The 20,528-nt window shown below is 43.4% G+C and overlaps 5 protein-coding genes and 2 non-coding genes across 7 annotated transcripts; 4 read left to right on the top strand and 3 right to left on the bottom strand.

Moving 5' to 3' along the window:
* Positions 1-107: 107 nt before the first annotated feature.
* Positions 108-6,466, top strand: LOC125763884 (very-long-chain 3-oxoacyl-CoA reductase). Its single transcript, XM_049427541.1, has 4 exons — positions 108-1,057; positions 3,905-3,951; positions 5,127-5,202; positions 5,288-6,466. The coding sequence occupies exons 1-4, from the start codon at positions 904-906 to the stop codon at positions 5,998-6,000; spliced, it is 990 nt and encodes a 329-aa protein (XP_049283498.1). The 5' UTR covers positions 108-903; the 3' UTR covers positions 6,001-6,466.
* A 405-nt stretch (positions 6,467-6,871) lies between these two features.
* Positions 6,872-8,920, top strand: LOC125763882 (cathepsin B). Its single transcript, XM_049427539.1, has 2 exons — positions 6,872-6,992; positions 7,715-8,920. The coding sequence occupies exon 2, from the start codon at positions 7,718-7,720 to the stop codon at positions 8,726-8,728; it is 1,011 nt and encodes a 336-aa protein (XP_049283496.1). The 5' UTR covers positions 6,872-6,992; positions 7,715-7,717; the 3' UTR covers positions 8,729-8,920.
* Positions 8,921-8,936: 16 nt separating this feature from the next.
* Positions 8,937-10,136, bottom strand: LOC125763883 (cathepsin B-like). Its single transcript, XM_049427540.1, has one exon. It carries the CDS (start codon positions 10,037-10,039, stop codon positions 9,035-9,037), a length of 1,005 nt encoding a protein of 334 aa, XP_049283497.1. The 5' UTR covers positions 10,040-10,136; the 3' UTR covers positions 8,937-9,034.
* A 1,010-nt stretch (positions 10,137-11,146) lies between these two features.
* Positions 11,147-18,266, top strand: LOC125763877 (exportin-7). Its single transcript, XM_049427526.1, has 13 exons — positions 11,147-11,533; positions 12,250-12,338; positions 12,406-14,201; positions 14,287-14,431; positions 14,508-14,791; positions 14,858-15,048; positions 15,154-15,365; positions 15,454-15,592; positions 15,674-15,751; positions 16,378-16,582; positions 16,668-16,787; positions 16,855-16,942; positions 17,025-18,266. The coding sequence occupies exons 2-13, from the start codon at positions 12,336-12,338 to the stop codon at positions 17,031-17,033; spliced, it is 3,270 nt and encodes a 1,089-aa protein (XP_049283483.1). The 5' UTR covers positions 11,147-11,533; positions 12,250-12,335; the 3' UTR covers positions 17,034-18,266.
* Trnaq-cug (transfer RNA glutamine (anticodon CUG)) lies at positions 16,093-16,164 on the bottom strand. The gene has a single exon. It is a non-coding gene; the product is annotated as a tRNA-Gln (tRNA).
* A 260-nt stretch (positions 18,267-18,526) lies between the features above and the next one.
* On the bottom strand, positions 18,527-20,225 carry LOC125763880 (UPF0415 protein C7orf25 homolog). The gene has a single exon (XM_049427537.1). The coding sequence runs from the start codon at positions 19,791-19,793 to the stop codon at positions 18,612-18,614; it is 1,182 nt and encodes a 393-aa protein (XP_049283494.1). The 5' UTR covers positions 19,794-20,225; the 3' UTR covers positions 18,527-18,611.
* A 114-nt stretch (positions 20,226-20,339) lies between these two features.
* On the top strand, positions 20,340-20,411 carry Trnag-ucc (transfer RNA glycine (anticodon UCC)). The gene has a single exon. It is a non-coding gene; the product is annotated as a tRNA-Gly (tRNA).
* The last annotated feature ends 117 nt before the right edge of the window (positions 20,412-20,528 follow it).

The raw sequence follows: 20,528 nt of genomic DNA on the forward strand, positions 1-20,528 counted from the left end.
AACGAACGAATGCATTTTGCCCGATGTTTACCGTTCAGAATGATAGCAAAATGGCATTTGACAGATTACACACATATCGTTCTGATTCCATTATGCTACTTGGGTTTCAGCTTTCACTTTCCTTCCGTTCTTGTTTTGTTCAGCGAGAGTAAACTTTTACCGTGAAATTACAATTATTACGTCGAGCGAACGAACACCAGCATTAATCATATTTTGCCTTTCTCGCTTTTGTTTTTATGCTGTGCTTGAACAGCGGAACACGAGCAAAACGGGTGAAAGCGAACGAAAACAAAGGCACCGAAACAAAACGGAGGTGACACAGCCACCCAAAACCCAAAGAAAGTTTAGTCCAACGCTGGAAACTGGATCGATTGGCCCGCCGTACCTCTTGGAAGCATATTTCCGTCAAAATTGGCAACAAAAACTGCTAATCGCTGCCCACCAACGCTACAGTTCGTTGCTGACGAGGCGCTTATCAATAAAATACGAACGTTATTTGCACACCTCGCCTACCAAAGCGACAGGCAAGCGGTGTGATTCGAACAACGCCGCAAACCGCCCAGTCTGCCTCCAGACGTCTCCGCGTACGCAACTCGTCGATTCCAGTGCCTACTACGACCAGGAAAGATTATTCGTCGTTCGCACCTCACGATAGACGGTGTTTCGTATAGGGTCGATCCTGTGCGCGTCCGGCACCGTGCTTTAGTGTGTGTTGTGTTCTCGACGGAACGTGGAATATTCCCGTGCTTCCCAGTACCGCTTGCGCGATTTAGCCGGGCACGTTGCTATACAGTTCATTTGACATCCGGTGTCATTGGTGCAGCAAAGAAGTTTACTTTATTTGCTGAACTTACAATTTAACCCTCTGTCCCATTTCGGACGAGCGTACATCCGCCACCGAAAATGGTCACCACTTCGAGTGTTCTTGGCAGCACCAGTGCCGTGCTGGTGTCGCTGTTTATATTGCGTAAGGTTTTTCCCTGGATTTATCAAAACCTTATCGGGCCAAAGGTATTCGGCTGCCGTATCAACCTGAAAAAGACCGGCGAATGGGCCCGTGAGTATTCCCATGCATTATGCCTTTCTTCTACCGTAGATTGTGTTGTGCGTTTTGTGCTGTGAGACGTTGTATGTCCTTAGAACTAGTCCGATAATTGGAAGGAATTAGTGGTGAAACTGGTTTGTCCCTATCGCTCCAATCTGTGTTCGCTTCCTGATCCGTGCACCCCGAGATAATCGGATGTGACACAATGCTAAAATCCAACTGCCTGCTTCGTGAATAATTTTGTGATAGCATATTTCAGTTCTTTCCGACCTCGACAACGTAGCTATAGTGCAAAATGGAATATATTCGCAAATCGATACCAGAACTGCGGATGGAGCTAAACCAGTCTGAACGAGGACGTTCATCCATAGCATTTCAAAGAAGCGAATAAGATCGGTTGATGTTCAGTTGCGAAACTATTTCTAAATGGCTTTGAAGTTATTCAGTTTGGTTGTCTTTGTAGTCACAATACTGCAAAGCCAAATCGTGAAATAATAACATGTCTTTTATCCGCAAACGAAATTTTACAGCAGTTACGATAGTTTTGAACCACGTTATAATTACCATCCTGTGTATGATTAGGGTTTCGCGTGACAGCATCACTGCGCAGGATTATCCTTTTTTCACCGATTCTTTTAATGTGGTACAATGGAGTAATTAAGCTAAATTTATGCAATAACCAGTTTGAAACTCGCACTAAACATGGTTTAAACCGCAAGGACTGATAAAAGGTTACTACGTTCAGAAAATATTGAAATAGCATAGGCCGAAACAGCAGATAAGAAGAGCTTTGCTTGTTATAAAAAGTGAAATGCTTTTTATGTTACCATCTGCGAACAAAGATGAAGGTTTTTGTTCGTACAATTTATAGAGTTTCGGTTGTGAGAGTTGTGCCGAAAAGATCACGTAACACCGTTGTAGCTCATCAAGGGATACGACGGTTTTTGGGTATTTTCTCCGTTAAAGTTTCCGGTGCATATTCCGCTGCGAGTCAGGAAAGCGAAACTGATTAAATTCGAAATAAAATAAACAACCGGTTATTAAAAAAAAATCATGCTTCCATCCACTGCACTACTATTTCTACCAACGAGCAGTGTTTTTTTGTTGATGTTGATCGATATCTGTTGCTTTTGGTATTCGGCCATCCAACTTCCACGAGTCTGAAAATGAGAGAGGTCTGAGTGGATTTTTGTTGTTGTTTTTTTTTTTTTTTTGAAAAAAGAAAGTTACCTTTTAGCCGAAAATTCCCACCAACAAAACCGGTTTTCTTCAATATTTGGAAGTGACTTGGCGATGACGTTTTTTTTTTCTTCTTTTGCTGGCATGAAAACTGGCCAGGCATTTGACGTTCCCGACATTGTACAACGTCTGAGTGTTTTGTTCATTAGTTTCGATCGTTCGCAAAGTTCTTGGCGAATATTCTTCCTAATAATCTTCTAAAAAATCTTCTATTTTTAGGTAGTAGGACTACCACAAAAAACCACTTTTCGAAATTTGACTGATGCTGCTCACGTTTGCTATCATTACCACCTTCTTTCGAAAAGTGCTAATCATGGCGTACTATGTCATTTGCATCCCAACTACGGTATAGCCGAAGTTAGTTCGTAGTTCGAAGAGTAGCAAAACAAGACACAGAAACAAATGTGTTTCAAAAAGCAAAAAACATAGAAAACCTGACAATAATGGTACACTAGTAATTGCGTCAATTTATTATTATTTTTCTCCCCATTACCATCGCCTTGCTAACACCATCATCATCCTCTTTGCCATCAGGGAAGAACAGCACCTTCGTTTGATGATTTGAAAAATCAACAAAACCACACACTTCAAGTTGATGTTCTTCTTAGTAGGGAACGGAGAGTGATAAACGAAATCTCTGACGTTCATGCCGTGTAAAAAAAGCTCTTTTTAGAATATTTGTCCACCAAAGCGTGAAATGAAACAAGCTCATAAAAACTACTTCAAACATTACAGAACAGGACGTGGAAGTTAAAAAAAACATATGTTAAAGTGGTTGTACAACGCTAGTTTTGTGTGAAACTTGTAACGTGTGCAAGTGATCGTTTCGTCTTCCATCAGAGTTAAACTGGCGCTTGGCAGATCAATGCCTATCGCCATGCACACTACCTAGTTCATCATATCGACAGTCAATCTTTTGCAACTGTAGGCATCGATAACACTCTCTCACCCTTGCATAAAGATACTGCTGACCCTGGGCAGCTGGGCAGAACTCGTTGACATTGAATCGACGGACCACCTTCAGGAGCTTACCGCTCTGGGATCTATATGAATCGATGATCCACATAAGATCATTCGCCTTTGTGGGTGAAAAAACAATAAACAACAGGTCACACTAATGGTGCTTTGCGAGAAGGTCAAACACTGCTAATCTATTCTGCTGGTAGAACTGACCTGGCTATTCCCGTACTTGCTAGTGCCGGTGATCTTATGATCGGTGTATTTCAATAATCATTAGGTGTGTGCAAGTACGCTCGATGACCTCAAATTGTGGGTGCGAAATTGTACCCTTCAAAACGAAACTGATCATGTGTACACGATCTCATGATCGGTCCGTTGATTAATTGCCAGCGAAGGGTATGGAGAAAACATGGTGGGCTTTTTGTAGTGTATTTAAAGGCACAGGTTAATATGTTCATTGAGCGTTATATTACCTATTTTGTTGTTTATATTCCTTTAAAAAGATTTCTTTCCTTTCATTGCGTTTTTTTTTCATCAAAAACATTTCACTTAAAACAATAAAACAACGAAGACATGATTGTTATATATTAGAAGCAATACCTTGCAACATATTATTGCTTTATGTAGTACTAATAATATTTTATCATTCCCTCTCTGCAGTCATCACCGGTGCAACCGATGGTATAGGAAAGGCGTACGCTCAAGCGGTAAGTAGCGTGACAGAATACACTACATTTACCCTCCCGCCCCGGTACAAGATGAGGAACGCGGAATGAAATGCAGTTGTACCTACGAAGGTTGACTAGTAAAAGTCAAGTGCGCACAAACATGATCGCTGGCGAAGATTGATCATACAATCATTTACACGCAACAGCTGTTAGTATCGAACGATTTTGCAATGATAGGGACTCTAACGCTGGAAAGTGTCGATTTCTGATGATCGTTTCGTGCTTTGAAGAGGTTTATATGGTGTCTGTTCACAGAAATGACTATTCGCCTAGTTATGGCACGTTTGACCCAATAGGTCGTTAGACCAAGAATAGAGAGAAGATGCAGTGTTTTGTAATTAATGATTAAAGTTTCTATAAACGATAGAACTTCATTTAGAAGACTAGAAATATAAAAATAACTTAAAAGTAATCCTTTGCCTTGGAGCGTTGCGGATATGTTAATAATTTCCTGGTTTTATATCCAACAAAAAAACATGCAGTTAACATTACGTTGTCAAACCCTAGATAGTCGTAGGATGGATCGAGCGTAAGGGTTTCTAACGTTAGTTCCGCCAGCGTGTACACACTCTACTCGCACTCTGTTTCTTTTGCAACTCAAGCTATACGGTTTGATGGTGGAGAGAAATTCACCTTTTTTACTTCACAACTTTGCCCGGTCAACAATGAGTTGCATTAATGAGTTTTCTTGTGCTGGTAGAGTTTCATTTCTTTTGTGGCTTCCATCGCATTAAGGGTCAGTCGGAAGCAATTTCAAAGGCACTGTTAAATCGATTGAGTACCAGCACTAGAGTGGGTTGTTTTGCTTTCAATCTCCAGGTGATGCATATACTAAGCAAAACTTTAGGCCCTTGGGACATCGTAGTCGAATGCACGGGTATGGGAAGAGCAAACAGTTTCACTTTACGCGATCGTTACTATACCTGCACCTGTACGTGCACCTTTCAACCGCACGTTTCGAAAACTTTGTTCATTTCTTTTGTTAGTTTTATTGTTGAGATCTTCATGGAGAAAGCTATTCTTAAGTAGGGATAGCATTCAAAATGATCATGATCGATTGAAGGATCGCAAATTTTCAACTGTTTTAACCGCGGAGTTAGTAGCAATCTTTTAATTTTGTTATTCAAACAACATTTCATATTTCTCTTTTGCAGCTTGCACGAAAGGGTCTTAACATCATTTTGGTTAGTCGAACGCTTTCCAAGCTTCAGGATGTCGCTAAAGAAATTGGTAAATATACTATCGTCAAAAATTTACACCACTGTACAATTTCCTCAATTATACCACGAAATTCCCGTGTTACTTTTCTCCATAGAAACGGAATTCAAGGTACGCACGATGGTTATTGCTGCAGACTTCACAAGTGGGGCGGAAATGTACGCGCAAATCGAACGACAAATTGAGAATATGGAAATCGGTGTACTGGTGAATAACGTCGGCATGAGTTACGCGAACCCGGAATACCTGTTGGAATTGCCGGACAATGAAAAACTCATTAAAAATCTTCTCAGCTGCAACATTCTTTCAGTGACGCGCATGTGTCAGCTGGTTATGCCCGGCATGGTGAAACGGCATGCTGGTGTTGTGATTAACATTTCATCGCTCTCTGCCGTCATTCCGGCACCATTGCTGACCGTATATTCTGCCTCGAAAGCGTACATGGATAAGTTTTCCGAAGATCTCGCCTCAGAGTATGCGAAACACAATATTGTGGTGCAATCTGTTCTGCCGGGTCCAGTAGCTACCAACATGTCGAAGATTCGGAAGAGCACATGGATGGCCTGCTCGCCGAAAGTGTTCGTAGCTAGCGCGATTAATACGCTGGGTCATACGCGTCAAACTACAGGCTACTTTCCACATGCTTTGCTAGAGCTAGCTATCAACATGATAAGTTTCGTTTCGCCACGCTTGATGGAAAAACTTACCATAAATACTATGCAAAATATCCGGGCTAGAGCATTGAAAAAATCCACAACCAAATCATCTGCACCAGGTGACGCAACGGAACTAACCGCTTCGTCGTCGTAAATACTGAGATTGTGAGAGAAGAATGGTGTGTGAAAATAGACAGAAACCCGGTCCTGTTGCACGTTGCGATACTACTGATAGTAAACTGATACGCATCTCGGGTTCACCTAAGCAACGCCCAACAACTGACCGGCTTCTAGGTTTAGTTGTAGTGTTAACGAAATAGTCAAACCGGCTGGGCATTTATCGATAAGGCGGATGGGGGGTAAAGATCAATGAGAATAAGATGACAAGAGCAGAAAACAAACAGGGGAGAATTCAAAACTTATCCTAAGCTAAGCATCCTAGTCCAGTATAGGCAAGTAGGTTGCATGGAATGGAAGGTGCAAATTTAGTGTAATGCTTAACGTTATTTCCGAAACTACTTCTTCTAACGACTGAAGGCTATATAATTCAAAGTACAATTGTTAAAAAATCAACATAATACGTTGTACCCAAAAATAAACACCATCTTGTCCCATTCCAATGCGGTGTAACCTTTAATGGTTTAATTCCGATTCGCTTTATTTCCAATAACAGTTTTTGAAATGATTGTGACGTCTATAATGAGTATCTATCGAGTTTGTGGTAACGTAATATATGCACGATTTCATAAAAATACGAAGCACACGAATCAATTCCTCAATCCCGGAATGCCGAACAAAGAATGGAACACATTATTTGCAACAGAACGGGAAGATTCCAGATGAACGGTTCGTTGTAATGCGAACAAAGATAGCAAAATACAACAAGATTTGGTTTATGTATACTGTTCGGTCATGTACCGATCAACTGTACAATCGAAATCGTCGTATAACATTTTCTAAAAAGCGGCTTTTAGGACGCAACGACGAGCAGACGCTCGATTGGTCATTGGGTATGTCTATTTGCTCATCCCAAACGTCATTTTGTTCTGCTGATTTGTCAAAACGTTTCACAACGAACAATTCAATTCCAGTCAATAGTTCAGCGCTAATCTAATAACAAAGTCGAAGTACGCAAAAACGCAATAGGTAAGTGTTGAAATCAACAATTTACATATTCAACGCACAATTTCATGAACAATCCTAACTTTAGCATTAAGATGTATTAAACGATATTAATGCTACGAAAAGAGCCCAAAGCAAAGTAAATGTACGGTTTCGTATTTTCTTTTGGTTCCAAATGTGGGTTTAAATTGAGTTGCTAAGGGCTAATTATTAGTTCTGCATATTCTAACGCAAGTTCAGCACTGTTTGGATTGCATTTAAGTAATTGTTCCCCAATTCGATTCGCTTTGGGCGCTTCTGAATGTACAGGCAATGTACAAAGACAACGTAACGAATTGCGTAGCAACAGTAAGTAGGTTATGCCTGCCACACAAAGGAATGTAGAAACGTTCGGAAGTCAGCTCAATTGTTTTTCTTCAACAGCTGATAGCATTTGCCTGTGCGAAGCTGTTTTCCGATCGGATGATGATACTAACCAGTTCCAACAATTACGTTCTTATCGCTTTTCTGTGTCTGCTTCGGTCGTTAATTTCGTTCTCGAAGGCTTTGTTGATGTTTGCTGATTCATCGTATACAAACATAGCTTTATGCAGTGTACAAGCAGTTGCTTAACTTCACTCAGATTTACTGGTTGTGGATCCATTTTTAATCTTCCTGTTAAGTTCCGTTCACCCTGGACGCCATTGCTAAACTTTCTTCTCATCCTAGAACAACATAATTACAATCGTTCCTGTGTTTTCTTGTAGATAATGTTGTTTCATTTGGTGCTCGTAGCGATTGTCGCTGTCGGCACGAGTGCTGCCGGCATCGGTAAGAAGTATCCACTTTCTTCCAAGTTCATCGAAGAAATCAACGCAAGGGCTTCTACATGGCGAGCTGGTCGGAACTTCCACCCGGATACCTCCCTCTCGTACATCCGTGGCCTAATGGGAGTCCACCCGGATGCGGACAAATTCCGTGAGCCAGAGTTCGTCCATGAGCTGGACGACGCGGAAGACCTGCCGGAAAACTTTGATTCCCGCGAACAGTGGCCCAACTGTCCGACGATCCGCGAAATCCGCGATCAAGGCTCGTGCGGCTCCTGCTGGGCATTCGGGGCGGTCGAGGCTATGTCGGATCGTGTTTGCATCGCTTCGCAAGGCAAGATTCATTTCCGTTTTTCGGCCGAAGACCTTGTCTCGTGCTGCCACACATGCGGCTTCGGTTGTAACGGAGGATTCCCCGGCGCTGCCTGGAGCTACTGGGTGCGGAAGGGATTGGTCAGTGGTGGACCTTTCGGATCAAATATGGGCTGCCAGCCTTACGCGATTGCTCCGTGCGAACATCACGTCAATGGAACGCGACCATCCTGCGAGGGCGAAGGTGGAAAGACGCCAAAGTGTGTCAAGAAGTGCCAGGAGAGCTACAGCGTAGCCTACCAGAAGGATAAGCGCTTCGGAGCTACCTCGTACTCGATCGCGCGCCACGAAGCACAGATCCAGAAGGAAATCATGACCAACGGACCGGTAGAAGGCGCGTTCACCGTTTACGAAGATTTGCTGCACTACAAAGAGGGTGTCTATCAGCACGTGACCGGTAAAATGCTCGGCGGTCATGCCATTCGTATTCTAGGATGGGGCGTTGAAAATGGTACCAAGTACTGGCTGATTGCTAACTCGTGGAACAGCGACTGGGGCGATAATGGTTTCTTCAAGATCCTTCGTGGGGAAGATCATCTCGGCATTGAAAGCTCCATTTCGGCTGGTTTGCCTAAGGTGTAAAGCCGGCACTGCAATATCCGTCGATTGCTCTCAACCCATATCATGCTCTAGCAATTACATACATTCCGGGAAAAGGCGAACGGGAAACAAGAAGGTATCCAAACACGAGAGGCTGATTTACCAATAACAAAGAGTTTCTTCTTTTTGAACAATAAATAAAGCGCGCCGGTTCTGCTTTCGGTTAAAAAAATACCCAACAATAGAGTAGTTCTCAGTGAAAGAAATTTTATTACATGCACAGAAAGTGTCTGTCTGGGTCGAAGTATTTACGGGATTACAGTTACATATTTCATGTTTGGTGTTTTATCATACCTGCGGCAAACCAGTTATGACCTTCGACTCGATGCCCAAGTGATTGGACCCTCGCACGAACTTGAAATATCCATGGTCTCCCCAATCTTCGCCGTACGAGTTCGCTATCAGCCAGTACGGAAGTCCTCCCTCCCTGCCCCATCCAATGATCCGGACCGCATGCTTGCCGATCTTCTCGCCGTACACGTGACGGTAGACACCGGACTTGTACAGCAGCACGTCTTCGTACACGTCGAAGCCGGCCTCCACTGGTCCGTTGGTCATAATTTCGTACCGAATGGCACGCTCGTCGCGTGGCACACTGTAGGCAACCTTGCCAAAAAGCTTATCCTTCGAATAGTGCCGATCAGCTCCGTCTCGACAGTGGTGCGTACATTTGGGTGAAACTTCCACGTGGCACTCATTGAAAGGATATTCGCACGGTTTGAACGGATAGGGTTTGCAGCCGTCGGTAGAATTGTACGCCCCACCGCTCACCAGTCCTGCGTCTACCCAGTACTGAAAGCTGGTTCCATCCAGGAAGCCGCCATTGCACCCATTGCCACAGTCAGCACAGCAACCCATAAGATCTTCGGCGGCCAGCGCTACGTTATTGGTTCCATTCGAATGGATGCAGACACGGTCGGACATAACACTGGCAGCAGCGACGGCCCAACAAGATCCGCACGTACCTTGGTTGCGGATTTCATGCAGCGAATCACAGTTCGGCCATTGGTTTCGCGCATCGAACGATTCGGGAATATCGATGTCGTACACATATTCGTACCGTCTGATCGGTACCTTGAATCCGGTTCTGCTTTCTCCGATGCCTTTCAGCGATCGGAAAGTATGAAAATGGACGTTTGATTGGAAGTTTGTATCTGGTTTCCAGCTGCGTGCACGTGCAAGCACTTTGCGCAAGAATTCATCGTTGAACGGATCTTGACCATGCCGTTCGGTTCCCGACACAAGGCAAAAGGATAAAAGCACCGTTACTGGTGCAACTAACTGCAGTTGCATTTTATTTGCGAAGGTTTGCGACTTTACATATGAGTGTTACTACTTTAAGCGAAGGAACAAGATTGAAAGCCGCAAAAAGGAACTTGCGATCATCGATGCCCATGCTCATGATTATCAGTGTCGATAATCAAATAAAAAAAGGGTCAATGTTCGCTAAATTCGAAAACAACAACATAATATAGAGAAAGATTGTTTAGCTCAGCTATTTTCATTCGAGTTTATAGTAGTGGTGGCGGCAGCAGCACTAAACAAGTCGTTTCATCGTTTGTTTGTTTTATTGTTCGGTTGAACCATCTTGCAAGGAATTTAGAATTGAATAAGATTGTTAATTAGATTTGCGGTTCAACAATTAAACTAGTTGTTGATAAAGGCATGAAACTGATTTAAATGTTATCGACAGTGCAATAGAATGTTGTCCAATGAACATCGCTATTCTTCATATTGTACCAATGAAAACCCGGCATTCAGCTAAACGAGAATTTCAAATCGTTCAAATCTTTTAATTTAAATAAAACGTCAAATCGTGCAATCGTTTCCGTACCAGTGTGACCAGAACTATCGATTTATCTGGATTCCTACGAATTTTTGATTAGCCTTCCGACTCACAGACGAGCACTCTGAAACTACCGATTTTTCAAGAGTCCTACCGGAAATCACAGATTTTTCTTAATATTGCTGAAGAAGTCATAAATGTCAAGAATGAATTGTCAACAGACAATCAAAGACTGATTTTTTCTCCAGAGTTTTGGCTCTTTATGTGCCGCAGAAAACGACAAAATTCACAACAGTTCAACATTTCCATTTTCCATGCGAACAACCCCCCCCCCCCCCCCTCGCACGTATTACCTGAAGAAAGTTGAACAGAATTAGGATCATACCGACAACAACCGATAAATTTTTGGCTTTCCTACCGATAACGAGGAAAACAATCTGGTCACACTGTTCCGTACCACGAATTCCGGGATACACGCAGGGATTCCTTGGGACCATGCTGGTTGACGTTTTGTATAACACAATCAAGGTGTTTATAGGCGATAAGGTACACTGACATTTGTGACATAAAGGTTCCTCTGAAGATGCCGCCAATATTTTCCATATGACGATTTAAACTTGCTTTTATTTAAAACGATCAACCAAATGTTACGAACATATATTTAACACGAAAAACTATCACTACGATGGATAACATCGTCTGTAGAGCATAGTTTTGCTTCAGCGAAGACCCGGTGACGTACGGTCGAGATCATCATGGCGGCCTCGAAAATCGCAATTTCACTGTCTACCGATCTGTAGGCACCTCGGTTCGCTCCAAAAGTTTGCCTATATGCAGAAGCTATTGCGGCGATAGGAGGAGTAAAATATTTACCACACACTGCGGAAAAACAAGCAATTGTTGAAGTTAAAGTTGATAGCATCATACTACGACGGATCAAGCACACATTGAGCCGGTTCGAATCGAGCCGTATTTCATTCGATGGAGTGACGCCACAAAGTGTACGTGAAATGGAAAACATCTCTTTACGCCTTTTCCACGAAAAAACAGGGTTGCAAAAGCCCATAACAGCGCGCTGCTTATCTGGGATGCCAATCCCAAATCGCAGCGCTACTACGCGCTTGTAATTTTGGAAGCCATGCATCGCTAAAAGCAATTTTGCATTGATGTCGTAAATGGTTGTTTCGGCAATCAGCCCCGGTACTGTTGCTGCTTTTGTATCGTATCTTTCGCTGGAAGTAGCAATTTGTCTGCCGGTAACACGAATTGTCATCACACACTGCTGGCCTCTGTCATTGTCGATGGTGGTGTGGTGTTGATTGTGGGGCCCAGCATATTCGTTTATTTATGCCGGTGAATGAGAAATATGCATGGTGATTTGTTTTTTCTTTCAATACCTACGATGTTTCTAGTTTTCCGTGCCTACTTTAAGGATATTCCAAAATCCTGCGGCAGGATAAAGCCAAATTGTCAACATAACAATTAGGAAACTTCATCGTATTTCTGCTTGTGAAGTCCAAAATTGGAAGACGTGTGTTTTCATTTAATTTCAAACCGTAGCGGCTTGCGGATGGAGGAAAAACGGAGGCAGTCGAATTTGTCGTGCTTACATACATACATAAAATCCATTGCAAGATGGTTTAGCTGCTCCCTGTGATCTCATTTGTGCACAAACTTGCCAAATCTTAACGTGGATATTTTGCTCTATTTTCAACAGGAACCGAGGTACCATTCTGACAGACCAATCAAAACCTTGTGACTGATATTTTGTTGTCATACCCGGAGAACTTTAATTTGATAGCAATGGTAAGAAATGTGAAACGGAAAACCACCGAAGCCGATATTGTTCATCATCTTGGATCGCTTCCCGCAGGAACCAGAGCTGCTTGAAATATTGTGCAAGCAGTTCTATGAATCCCGGGATGCCCAACGACGGGTGGAGGCAGAAAAGGTGTTGTACCACTTCCAGGATGACCCTGAAGCACTCTCGAAGTGCCAAACGTTGTTGGACAGGGCGAACTCGAGCTTCTCGCAGCTGTTTGCCACGACCATCCTGACCAAGTTGGTTACGAAGAACATACAAGTCCTGAGAATGCAGCAGCGAGTTGACATACGGAATTACGTGCTTAATTATTTAGCTACCCGTCCGAATCTGCAGCCGTTCGTTATTCAAGCCTTAATATCGCTGCTGGTCAAAATAACGAAGCTCTGCTGGATCGACATGTACGAGCACGAATATGTATTCCAAAACATCCTGCAGGATGTGAAAGAGTTTTTGGGTGGTTCGGTAGAACACTGCGTAATAGGAGTACAAATTCTGTCGCAACTGACAGTGGAGATGAACCAACAATCGGAAGCGGCATGCAATCTCACCTTTCCCAAGCACCTTCGCATTACGAGCCTGTACCGAGATAAAATGCTGTACGACATCTTTATACTGGCATGTACGCTGCTCAGTCAGGCAAAGGATAGCGTTTGCAAGAACCAAAACTGTCTCGATGAAGCCCAACAAGGACTGTTCACCCATCTGCTCGAGCTAGCGCGGAACTGTTTGAGCTACGATTTCGTCGGTGCCACCGCCGATGAGTCGTCGGATGATATTGCTACTGTGCAGATTCCGACCAATTGGCGGCCGGCTTTTTTGGATTCGGAATCCGATTCGCTGAAGCTGTTCTTCGATCTGTACCACATGCTGCCAACGCATTTATCTAGCCTGGCACTGTCCTGTCTGGCCCAGATTACATCGATTCGGCGTTCCATCTTTAGCAACTCGGAGCGAATTAAGTTTCTCACCAAGCTGGTGAAGGGAGCCACCGACATTCTCAAAACATCGCACGGATTAAGCGATCCCGAAAACTACCACGAGTTCTGCCGGCTGTTGGCTCGCTTAAAATCCAACTATCAGCTCAGTGAGCTAGTAATAGTGGAAAACTATCCGGAAGCAATTCAGCTGATAGCCAAGTTTACGGTACAATCCCTGCAGATGTGGCAATCGGCACCGAATAGCATTCATTATCTGCTGTCGCTATGGCAACGATTGATTGCGTCCCTTCCGTACGTGAAGTCGCCGGAACCGCATTACCTAGAAACTTACACACCGGAAGTGACGAAAGCGTTCATTACCTCCAAACTGGACGCCGTCCCTGTGATTGTTCGCGAAGGGCTCGAAGATCCGGTAGACGATACGGATATGGTGCAGCAACAGCTGGAACAATTTGCTACCATTGGTCGCTGTGAATACGATAAAACCTGTGCGCTGCTGGTGCAGCTGTTCGACCAAACGGCCAATCGCTACCAAGAGATACTGTCCAGCCCATCCGCGGCAAATCATATCGATTTGCAAATTTGCGAAGGACAGCTCACGTGGTTAGTGTACATCATTGGTGCATCGATCGGTGGCCGCATCGCAACACCTTCGTTCGACGATCATGACGTGCTGGAGTGTGACATTATTATACGAGTGTTGCAGCTGATGACGCTAACGGATTCGCGGCTGCCCCAGTGTGGCTGTGAGAAGCTGGAACTAGCCTTCATGTACTTTCTAGCACATGTACGCAAGATCTACATCACGGAGCACATGCAGAAGCTGAAAATGTTTCCCCGCTTGTCCGAGATATTGGGTGTAAGCGACGATGATATGACCATGCTAACGGTCACAAGCCGTAAGATGTGAGTATGACCAAAGCACCTGTGTTGCAAAAAGGTGCATTTCATGCGTTTTATTTTATTCATTTTCCCTTCCCTTCCTTTGCAGCATAACAAATCTTAAATATTTAGGCAACTCGGAACCGGTGCTACGAAAGACGCTTGCATTGCTAAACGATCTTACCTTAATCTGCTCTTCCGTGCGAAAGCTCATAAAACTAGACGAGATCCAGTTTATGCTGAACAATCGTACGGTAAGAGATGCGGCCATCGGTAATCGATCTGTCGAAAACCGTTCAGCAAATTAATCGAATACATATTTGCGCGCAGCGTGAACACTTTTCGTTCCTAGGTTCTGGTACGGTAGCAGCTACACGCTGCCGCAGCATGTTTTACACTTGTCTAGGCCGTTTGCTGATGATGGATCTCGGGGAAGATGTCGAACGGTTCAACACATTCATGATGCCGCTAACGAAAACGATCGAGAACATAATAATGATGAACTTTCCCAGTGAAGAGGCAAAGAAGGAGCTGATCGGATTGTCGCGTGATTTGCGAGGATTGGCATTAGCGTTCAATGCTAAAATGCCCTACATGATGCTTTTTGATTGGATGTAAGTTTTATCTTGTCTACATTTTGTTTGTACTTTGCTAGAGTATTAATGGTGTACGTACTTTAGCTATCCGGACTATTCGCCTATTTTAATTCGTGCCGTGCAAATGTGGGCCCACGATCCTACAGTTACGACACCAGTGCTGAAATTGTTCACCGAACTAGTCTACAACCGATCGCAGCGTTTGCTGTTTGATGTGTCTAGTCCAAACGGCATCCTGCTGTTCAGAGAAACGTCCAAGTTGATCTGTTGTTACGGTAAGCGCGGAATACGTTTGGGAGTGGATGTATGCATTTTATCCGTTTGATTAATGGTAATGATGGCCTTTGTTCTTCTCTCTGCTGCTCTCTCTTTCAACACAGGTGAAAGTATGCTATCGCTAAATGTGCCCAGCGAGCAGATGTACCCGATGAAGCTGAAAGGCATTTCGGTGTGCTTTCAAATGCTGAAACAAATCCTCAGCGGAAATTACGTTAATTTTGGCGTTTTCAAGTTGTACGGAGACAACGCGCTGGATAACGTGCTTAACATGACCGCCAAGCTGATATTGACCATCCCGCACGAGGATATACTAGTAAGCAATGATTATTCGTAGGCGAGACTTTAATCGCGAAATATTAATCCGGTGTTGGTGGATTGTTGTGGTGGTCGTTTTGTTACAGGTTTACCCGAAACTATCGCTATCTTACTACACGCTTATACAGTGCTTAGCCCAGGATCACATCTCATACCTGTCCACACTGGAACCACCGCTATTTTTGTACATTCTAGAAAGTATATCCCAAGGATTGAATGCATTAGGTAAGCTGCATGTGTGTGATAGGGATGGGGGAGCAAGTGCAACTAGACTGTGTGATTAATTTATCCTTGTTTCCTTAACAGAAACCGTAATTTGTTCATCTTGTTGCCAAACGCTGGATCACATTGTGACGTACATTTTCAAACAGCTGCAACTGAATGGTGAGTATGATTTTGCTTTGCTTCTATACCTGTTGTGATTTGTATTTAAAATGGAATCGAATTGTTTTACCATTAAAAATGAGCTTAGTCTTATGTGATCAATTAAAATAGGCGGCAAATCATAGTTTACAAATACGACGTAAACTAATACTTAATCATAAAAACATTCATTTAAAATATTACACCTCAACATTATCTTATCTCGAAACAATAAGCTTCTTATTAAACAACCGCTTTTTATAGTTAGTAGAATACATGTAGGGGGTTGGCATAACAACAAAATTAATGAAAATATTAACGAATGAAAAAGATGGATAGGGGGGGGAAAAAGTTTCGTTGGCAGGTTCCACCGAGATTTGAACTCGGATCGTTGGATTCAGAGTCCAAAGTGCTAACCATTACACCATGGAACCACGTCAGGGAAGGGCGAATTATTTTCGTTCATAAATCTATCACAATACTTGTGCAGTTTTCTAGAATAGGCAGATTTGAAAACGGTTGACTACAATGCATGAACAGAACATGTGTAATCCTAATCACACAATTCGGCATATTGCAAAAAACTTCCAAGTTCAACCACAGACTACGTAAAAATGTACTATTATATGGATACTTCTACATTCCAGTTTCTACATTTCCGAACAAAAAACATCGCCAGGCAGTTCCGCCGGAAAACAACATGTTTTTGAAGGTGATGGAATTGCATCCCGAAATCCTGCAGGGCCTGCTATCGACCATGATGAACATAGTTATGTTCGAAGACTGTAAACATCACTGGTCCATGTCCCGTCCGTTGCTCGTGTTAATACTGTTGTACGAGGATTGCTTTCGGTAAGAATGATTCCGGCCATAAACCGTACCGACTACCAGTGCTACTGGTCTTATGGATATGTGGTTGTTTTTATTTGTATTACAGTCGAATTCGCGAAACATTCATCCAATCCCAAACCGTGGCAAAGCAGCAAAACATAGCGCGACTTTTCGATTTACTGATGGATGGTATCGAACGAAACCTGCTCATTCAAAACCGGGATAAGTGCGTTAACTCCTGAATCGACAATCGCATACCTACGATCACTAACCAATTTGTGCAATATTTACAGATTCACACAAAACCTATTGCAGTTCCGCCGAGACGTTAATGCATCTCTTAAGATTTCTCCGCAGCCAAACTCAACGGCAAACGAAATGGTAATGTATTGTGCTCAACACGATGAACAGCTTGAGTTGTTACGTGCCTTTAAACGGTGTACCTTTGCACTTAAATTTCCAGGACGATTAAAACGAGGAGGAACAGCACTTGGTCAGTGTTGCAGAACAGTTATACATCGCATTGACAGAGCCACAAGAAGAGATACAAGAACGGAACAATGTTATCATGTTTGATGTTTAGTTGCTGTACAAGAAATGAATAGGAAAGCTACACACACGTACGGGCACCGTAGCACAAGGAAAATGATTACGATTAACATATGGCGCATAAAAGGTTCAGCGTAACACACGCAGCACTGAAATGAAATCGTCGTCGCCAACCGGCAGGGAAATGTTGACCTTTTTGGTACCAAAATCATAAAGAGTGCGGCATACAACGCACCTAGAGAGACAGGGAGAGAGTGCGTAACTATTAACAGAATAACGGTTTAACAGCCGCGTAAAAGAGAAGATGAGCAGCGAACACGAAGTGGAAGTAAATTATTGTTCTGTTTCGTGTCATGGCCTGGCACTTCCTTTAAAGTTTTTATCGTCTTTATGCGGTAGAAAAAAGGAAACTTGTGAAACCATATGAGTAAAGTTGTTGTTCCAATATCGGTGGTGTACTTGGCTACTTCTTCTACCACCGCTACGAAGCGCCAATCACCGCGAGTTGGTTTTGTGTGATCTGTGAGTACGGTTGCGTGTTTCACATTTTTTAAATTCCATTTTTTAATTATTTGCATACTACTGGAATGGCTGCACATTCCTGTTTTTTTTTCTTTCTTCACTTCTATAGTATACATAATTTAGGAGCAATGCATTACTATCCTTATATCGCGAAAAATCGAAAATCGATCGGAGCCGTGAAATAAGGAGCTCGTGTAAGCGCATGCTAATAAGTCGCTTTCATTAGTGTGTACTTTTTTTGTATCGTGTATAACCGTAAACTACTGATCGTGTTTGATCGTTTCAGTTCTTATTTAACCATTACCATTTGGTTCCAATCATGATCATCACTTCGTAAGATCATCTCACTTTTTCTTCTACCAGAGTGAAACAGTTTATGGTTTAGTAATGAAATATTTCCGGTCAGCTATCTGCGGAACAGCCAAGTTCCATGCTGTGAATCGTACAGCGTGCGCATGTATAGTGGGGGTACGGACGGTCAATGGAAATAATCGACAGTGTCAGTAGTGTACACAGCAAACATTGACTGAGGCACTATTAACAAAGGATAACAACAGGACGAAGAAAAAAAAACAAGAAGATAAACACTAGCGCAAACGATCGAATAATCTGGAATTGGATTCCAGTTGGAAGGTGATGTGTATAAAGCAACCACAAACCAATAACAGATGGTAGAACGTGAGATGAAGAATGAATAAATACGAAATATGAGAATTTAATGTAACGTAGCAATTAAGTTGCAGAGAAGAAAACAACAGAAGACAATTAGGCACACACACACCCCCATACACGAACACAACACATGAACGTAATGTATGCGAAATGGAAGAATCGTACACTCGTGGATTTTGTATACAAAACATTTTAAAAACCAAATTGTAAATTTGCCCAGCATTGTTTTTATTGACTGACTGTTGTGTGTGTGCGAATTCCCGTGTTCACTCCATATTTTGATCGATCAGTTCCAATTGGCACGGGTTCACTCTGGCAGTGCTTTAGCCGTTCGTTCCTTGTCCTCCGTCAGGGCCCTTGCATCGTGCAGGAAGACGGGCACTTCGAGTCCCTGCATTTTAGCGGCGCGCGTAAATCCTTCGTTAGAGGTAACCGTTACAGCCCGATGGTACAGTCCAAACGCAAACACTTGTAAGCTTCGTGGCCGTATCTTACCACCCAGTTTTAAGTTCTGCAGCTCCTTCGGGGCTTGCTCGAGGGGCACATCGGGCAGGACATGAATGCGATTGAACAGTTCGTTGGCGCGGGCCTTCTCCTGCTCACCGCCCAGTATCGATAGGATTTCGTGGAAGGAATCGTACGCCGTCTGGCAGCAGATCAACCGTTTGCCTTCAAACAGTCGCTCGAGCACCGGTTTTACCGGTTTATCCTGCTCCCAACGGGCCTGTTCGGAGAGCAGTGGCTGTTTAAATTCCCATCGAGCCGATCCGTTAGTCATCGCGCTGCAGTACGCTATGAGCGTGGTAACGTCCACGTTGAGCAACCGTATCTCGTCCTTTGGATTGGTTGGAGACTGCGACGCGGAGGAGCCACTCGCCGCCGTTTCATCGTTACGTGTTTGTTCGTCTAAATCTTCCGTCAGTATCACCACACGGACGCCGATCCGCTGCAGTTCCTCGATCAGTTCGCTGTCTAGCTTGCTCAGAAAGCGAAATATTACCGTGGGCGGTCGGAACATGTAGGGAAAGTCGCAGGCAGCCTGAATGTACTCTTCCGCCTGTTCTAGTATCGATTTCGAGCCATAGCTCGTTCGTCCGTACACAGCATCGCTGAGCGATTTGGGGTTGCGGGCAATCACCTTGATCCAGGTAGCACCACCATCGCAAACGATATCGACACGCAGCGGACAGGCACGATCCTCGACCGGAAGTGGATAGTCAACATGTTTCACGTCGGCACTTACAAGCAGGCAGTCCACCAGACAACCGAAGTGAGTGAGATTGCTGCAAAGTATGTGATTGATGGTAACCGTCCGATTCGCTTTCACGCGGTTAAGAAACTTTAGCTCTTGACTGATTTTCTTCTGAATTTTCTTCACACCCTCGATGGTGTTTAGCTGGGAAAGGCTCTTGAGCAGCTTTTCGCCGAGGTCAATCTTTTCCTGGGCCAGTTGCGTCAACTCCTCGATAGTGTGTTCATAGTTTTGCATCGTTACTGTCCGAGCGAATGAATGGATGAACAGGAGGCTCGATTAACGAACGGCACTAACGCACTGGCACTACTTATGAATAAGATCATAAATATACTTTTACTATTTCGTTCATAAGAGTTACGAGCAAATACTGTGTGGCAAACAGCCAGATATTGGAGAATTTGTTTTGATTTCTGTACGCTTTGTTGTTGTGCCACTGTCAATTTGACGTTTTGTGCAATCGCGTTTAAAGAGCTAACAGATGATCGGGTAAAAGAGAAGAATGCTACCTATCTGAAAAGAATGTTGCATATGCATTCTTCAGTGTATTTAATCTACATTTTTGAACTAGAAATATTTTCTAAACAGTTATTTATCTAAAACGATTCTAAGCACAATAAGGTTTGGACGTTCCTTTAACTCACAAAATTAGCTATTATGAATGGTGGTACTGGAAACGGTTTATTTGTTTTTTTTAATGATTTGTGTTTGAAAGAAGAAATTGAATTGAACAAAAAACAAGTTCAATTTGAAATATGCATATAAGCTACCCTCTCACGACGTGCGTCGGTGGTGTAATGGTCAGCATAGTTGCCTTCCAAGCAGTTGATCCGGGTTCGATTCCCGGCCGACGCACTGACAGTTTTTTTGTTTTTCTTTTTTTCGTGCACGGTTTTCGTTTTCAGCTGTTTCGCACGCCTCCACGTGAGTAACACACTAGGGCAGGCATGAGCAACCTGCGGCCCTCGAAGT

This window comes from Anopheles funestus, chromosome 2RL (genome assembly GCF_943734845.2).
Source record: "Anopheles funestus chromosome 2RL, idAnoFuneDA-416_04, whole genome shotgun sequence".
Classification (NCBI taxonomy): domain Eukaryota; kingdom Metazoa; phylum Arthropoda; class Insecta; order Diptera; family Culicidae; genus Anopheles; species Anopheles funestus.

What these genes read in the sequence shown, in the direction of transcription:
- LOC125763884 (XM_049427541.1), top strand. Translation starts at nt 904, where the DNA reads ATGGTCACCACTTCGAGTGTTCTTGGCAGCACCAGTGCCGTGCTGGTG. An exon ending in GAAAGGCGTACGCTCAAGCG is followed by an intron (nt 3,952 to 5,126) that starts GTAAGTAGCGTG and finishes TCTCTTTTGCAG; the next exon opens with CTTGCACGAAAGGGTCTTAA. An exon ending in GGATGTCGCTAAAGAAATTG is followed by an intron (nt 5,203 to 5,287) that starts GTAAATATACTA and finishes TTTTCTCCATAG; the next exon opens with AAACGGAATTCAAGGTACGC.
- LOC125763882 (XM_049427539.1), top strand. Translation starts at nt 7,718, where the DNA reads ATGTTGTTTCATTTGGTGCTCGTAGCGATTGTCGCTGTCGGCACGAGT.
- LOC125763883 (XM_049427540.1), bottom strand. Translation starts at nt 10,039, where the DNA reads ATGCAACTGCAGTTAGTTGCACCAGTAACGGTGCTTTTATCCTTTTGC.
- LOC125763877 (XM_049427526.1), top strand. An exon ending in ACGGTCACAAGCCGTAAGAT is followed by an intron (nt 14,202 to 14,286) that starts GTGAGTATGACC and finishes CTTCCTTTGCAG; the next exon opens with CATAACAAATCTTAAATATT. An exon ending in TTATGCTGAACAATCGTACG is followed by an intron (nt 14,432 to 14,507) that starts GTAAGAGATGCG and finishes ATTTGCGCGCAG; the next exon opens with CGTGAACACTTTTCGTTCCT.
- LOC125763880 (XM_049427537.1), bottom strand. Translation starts at nt 19,793, where the DNA reads ATGCAAAACTATGAACACACTATCGAGGAGTTGACGCAACTGGCCCAG.